A 4,077-nucleotide genomic window follows, 5' to 3' on the forward strand; every position below is an offset into this window, starting at 1 on the left:
GCGACTGCCCCCCCCCCCCGCCCCCGCCCCCGCCCCCGTCCTGCCGTCCTGACTACCAGAGCTTCTCGATGTCTTTCGCTGAGAACGAGGGCGACAGCTATTGAGCTATTACACGCTTAAGTGGAAGCCTAACTACAGTGGCGTGGCCGCTGCTCGTTTCTCAGGTTCCGTTGCGGTTTACAGTGTCGCCAGGATTGTTCTGATCGAGAGAATCGCACATGGGCGATATATACATATACCAGCAGATATAAGCGCGCTAGGCGTGGAACATGTGTAAATGGAAGACGGGAGACGCTGAACTCTTCCATAGAGACTTTAACAGGGTAGGCGCGCCGCGGCACTCGAGACTCGGGAGATAACGAGAAAACTCGCTACCGTTACGACGAAGCTTCAATAATGAGGTTACGCCAATGCTACCGGTTAAAACGGGGGTGTGAGTGCTGCGGGGTTGGTTATTTCACGGTCCACTCGCTTCTCTCACACCCGGTGGAGCAGCAGTGGCAGCAGCAGCATCCCCTTTCTAAATCCACCCCTAAGAATTAATTCGAGAGAATCGTCCGGCGACCAAGCGACAGGAGCCACCACTATCGAGTGTACACCGGAGCTCCAATTCCCCCCCGCAGCACATCCACTCTCACTCCCCAGGCGCCCACCCTCACCAAATATTCAGACTCTTCCCGTCCTTCACAGATTGTCTGGATCTAGAGCCCTCCAATCCACGACCCCTCCTTCCCTCCATCGGTTCTTTGAACTCCTCCTCGTAGTCCTCATCCACCTCAGCTTCCGAGCGGTCCTCCGCCGTTCAGTCGTATCAATTTAACTTTCCGTGACTTCTACCAAGATAAGGCTTGGCAATGCTAAGATCGAGCCCGAGGCTTAAGCCCGTAACTTGATGCATGATGATACAAGGTCATAATGAAAGCGTCTGTGCTACGACGTGGCGGTGGTGGCGGTGGTGGTGGTGGTGGTGGTGGTGGCGGTCTGCAAGCAAATGACTAGCAGCCACGAGTCATGAGAAACTCTTTATGCTTTTAAAGCACTTCTAATTTGGTCATCAAAGCGAACGCTTAGGGATTTTACGTCGATTGAACGTAGCCGAGTCGCGAGAGTCACGGTGGAGCCGAGAAACAGTCAGACGCTGTGTTGCACGAGCAGAGCGTGAAACTCGGCGTAGTTTCGTGACGGTAACTCAAATCGACGCGCTTGTTCCTTGCCAGTTGGACCCTCTAATTACTAGACTTACCGTATATAAGTATAAGACCACCGTCCCTTCTCTCCGAGAGGTTCTGCGTCTTCTATCTTGAACGGAGCTACAATCGCCGCCACAATCGCCGCTACCATCGCCGTCCCCGTGGCTTATTTTCAAGTGTGTCCAAGAGAAGAGAAGGTCTTCTTCTTCGCCCTCTTATCTCTTTCTTGTACGTGTGTGCCTGTATTCCTATGTTTATGTTTGATTGTGCGAGGGAAAGGACAACTGAGGGGAGAAAAGGCAAAAATCGTACTGTGCTGTTTCCGCAAAGCATCGGCCTACTCGTACGTGAGCCATAATAATTAAAGGAGTAGTCCGATGCTCGCGCTCTACTACAATCTGATACAAGCGTAACGTTTTGCATTTATTTTACAATGAGACGTTGCAACGATCCCACGCGATCGTTCGCACGTTTGACTAAATTAAATTCATTGCGCTCTCCTCTCTCTCTCTCTCTCTCTCTCTCACACACACACACACACACACACGCGCGCGCGCGCGCGCGCGCGCGCGTGCACGTTACTCAAGACCCACGGGCATACCTTATTAAACCTAAAGCTACACCTAAGACTAAAGTTAAATCTAAACGTGATAATATCACACTTTCGGTCAAATTCCGATACAGATTGCATTCAGCTCCCGAGAACAGGTTTCTGTTTTCAAGTTCGTTCAAGTAATGTCTTCCATTGCTCGAGGCCAGTGGGATCCATTAAAGACGGAGCTCCGGCGAATTACACAGGTCCAAAGTCTGTAATCTGTTTTGTTTGAAATCTCAGAAAATCGTGGCCGATCGGACGCGTTCGACTACAAGAACGGAAAAAGTGGCTACGCGAACACGATAAAGACTCGTGCCGATGCAATTAGAATCGGTGCGTGTAGCTGTGGCCTCGGGACGTAATGCTATGAAGAAAGACACGAAGATGGGGACAAGAAGAAGGAACCGAGGAAGAGAAGAGAAGCTGCGTTGCTAGGCCGGCGGATTGGCGTGCGAGTGTGGGTGTACGCGAGCATGAGAGTGAGAGTGAGAGTGAGAGTGAAAATGAGGATGTGACAGAGTGAGAGCATCTGCGGACGCGGGCGGCGTAGAGGTCGCCGATGACGTTAAGGTAGGCGACGGATTAGGGTTGACATTACCGGTTGCGTTAGCGCTGACGTTGGCGTTCGCGTTGGCACTGGCATTGGCGTTAGCTAATGCTGCCGCTGCCGCCGCCGCCGCTGCTGCTGTAGAAAGATGATGGGCAAAGAAGGTCGGTCCCGCGGTCGTGTAGGACGCAGGATGGTGATAGTAACCGGGTGGCGGCGGCGGCGGCGGTTGCGACGGAGGCGCAGACGGATGATGAACGTGAGCATGCGGATGAGGATGCGGATGAGCATGGCTGTGTGAATGTGGGTGCGGCGGATGTGCATGAGGATGCGGATGCGGATGCGGAGGCGGATGAGGATGAGAATGAGGATGAGGATGAGGATGGGCATGAGGATGGGGATGGGGATGAGAGTGCGGGTGGGTCGCAAAGAGAAATGCCGGCGTGTAAGCCGAGGGATGAGGCGGGGTCGTTGGCACGGTAGGACTGTTCACGTCCAACCCTGGATTTTGCTTCTTCCACTTGGTGCGCCGATTCTGGAACCAGATCTTCACCTGGGTCTCCGTCAGGGAGAGCGAGAGTGCGAGGTTAAGCCTTTCGCACACCGAGAGATACCTCGTCGTCTTGAACTTGTTCTCGAGCGCGACGAGCTGCTCGTACGTAAAGGCCGTCCTGGCTCTTCGAGGTTTGCCACCAGCTGCAGCCGCTGCAGCAGCCGCCGCCGCCGCCGTCGCTGCCGACGCCGATGCGGACGCCGATGCCGAAGTCGAAACCGAAGCCGATGCCGACACTGACACTGAGACGCTATTGCTTGAAGGACAAATATTATCTTCCGCACTTTGCGAAACTTGACAGCTGGCTGTAGACATTTGAGCCGTCGTGATCGTCGTCGAAGCTGGACCGACGTTCGCTGTCGTGGCTGTACCGACGACGAGGCCTGGACCGCTTGGCATGCTGGACGAGGAGGAGGACGACACCGAAGACTGCCTTTCTTTGCATTGACGTTCGGCAGATCGCAGGCGAACGGCTCCGCGAATAACAGCGGATTGTTCCTGTTCCTGATGGTCCACATCCACGCTTCGCAATTCCACATCTTCATCTTGGTCGTCCTCCATCTCCTCGTCGACCTCGAGTCCTTTGGATACGTCAGGCACCTCCTCATCCTCCTGCCCACTGCCTCCGGGAAACTCACCTCGCGAATCTCCATCTGCGAACAAGCGGAAATTTATTTTTCTCTTAGGTGACAGGATAAGGCCAACTGTGCCAACTGTGCCAACTGTGCCAACTACAATATATTCAGAAATTCCTCTGTAGAAGAAATGAGCCACAAGCACGTTTCTTTGGTATCAATCGAAATAGAATTGAAATAAAGATTCGAGTTGTAGGCGAGCGCCGTAGCGTCGCTCAGCCGCCGAGCCAATCGTGCGCTCAATGAGGGAAGAGATTGGAGATTCAATCAGCGCACAGATGTCCCTGGGACAGATATTCCCTGGCTCTGGCCGTCGGGGCTAGGGATGCTGGGGCTACTAGGGGTGCTTGGGGGCCGTGGAGGCCACGGGGACTATGGGGCTTTGCTACCAGGGACTTTATCCGAATTGGCCCGCGATCCGCAAGCCACGGGCCACGGGCCACGGGCCACGGGACGATCCAAGGGATCCTAGCGAGTCCGTTCCGTTTAACACTCTCTCTCTCTCTCTCTCTCTCTCTCTCTCTCTCTCTCTCTCTCTCTCTCTCTCTCTTTCTCTC

General features: G+C 54.1%; 1 protein-coding gene across 1 annotated transcript in view; it reads right to left on the bottom strand.

Annotated features, from left to right (window-relative positions):
* Positions 1 to 1,590: 1,590 nt before the first annotated feature.
* The window catches only part of LOC107263013, an 8,145-nt gene continuing 5,658 nt past the window's right edge, over positions 1,591 to 4,077 (bottom strand). The window contains exon 4 of the mRNA XM_015729796.2: positions 1,591 to 3,538. Within this exon, the coding sequence (XP_015585282.2) occupies positions 2,217 to 3,538 (1,322 nt within the window). The 3' untranslated portion in view covers positions 1,591 to 2,216. The remainder of the gene's footprint in view (positions 3,539 to 4,077) is intronic.

This window comes from Cephus cinctus, unplaced genomic scaffold (assembly GCF_000341935.2).
Source record: "Cephus cinctus unplaced genomic scaffold, Ccin1 Ccin1_scaffold0132, whole genome shotgun sequence".
NCBI lineage: Eukaryota > Metazoa > Arthropoda > Insecta > Hymenoptera > Cephidae > Cephus > Cephus cinctus.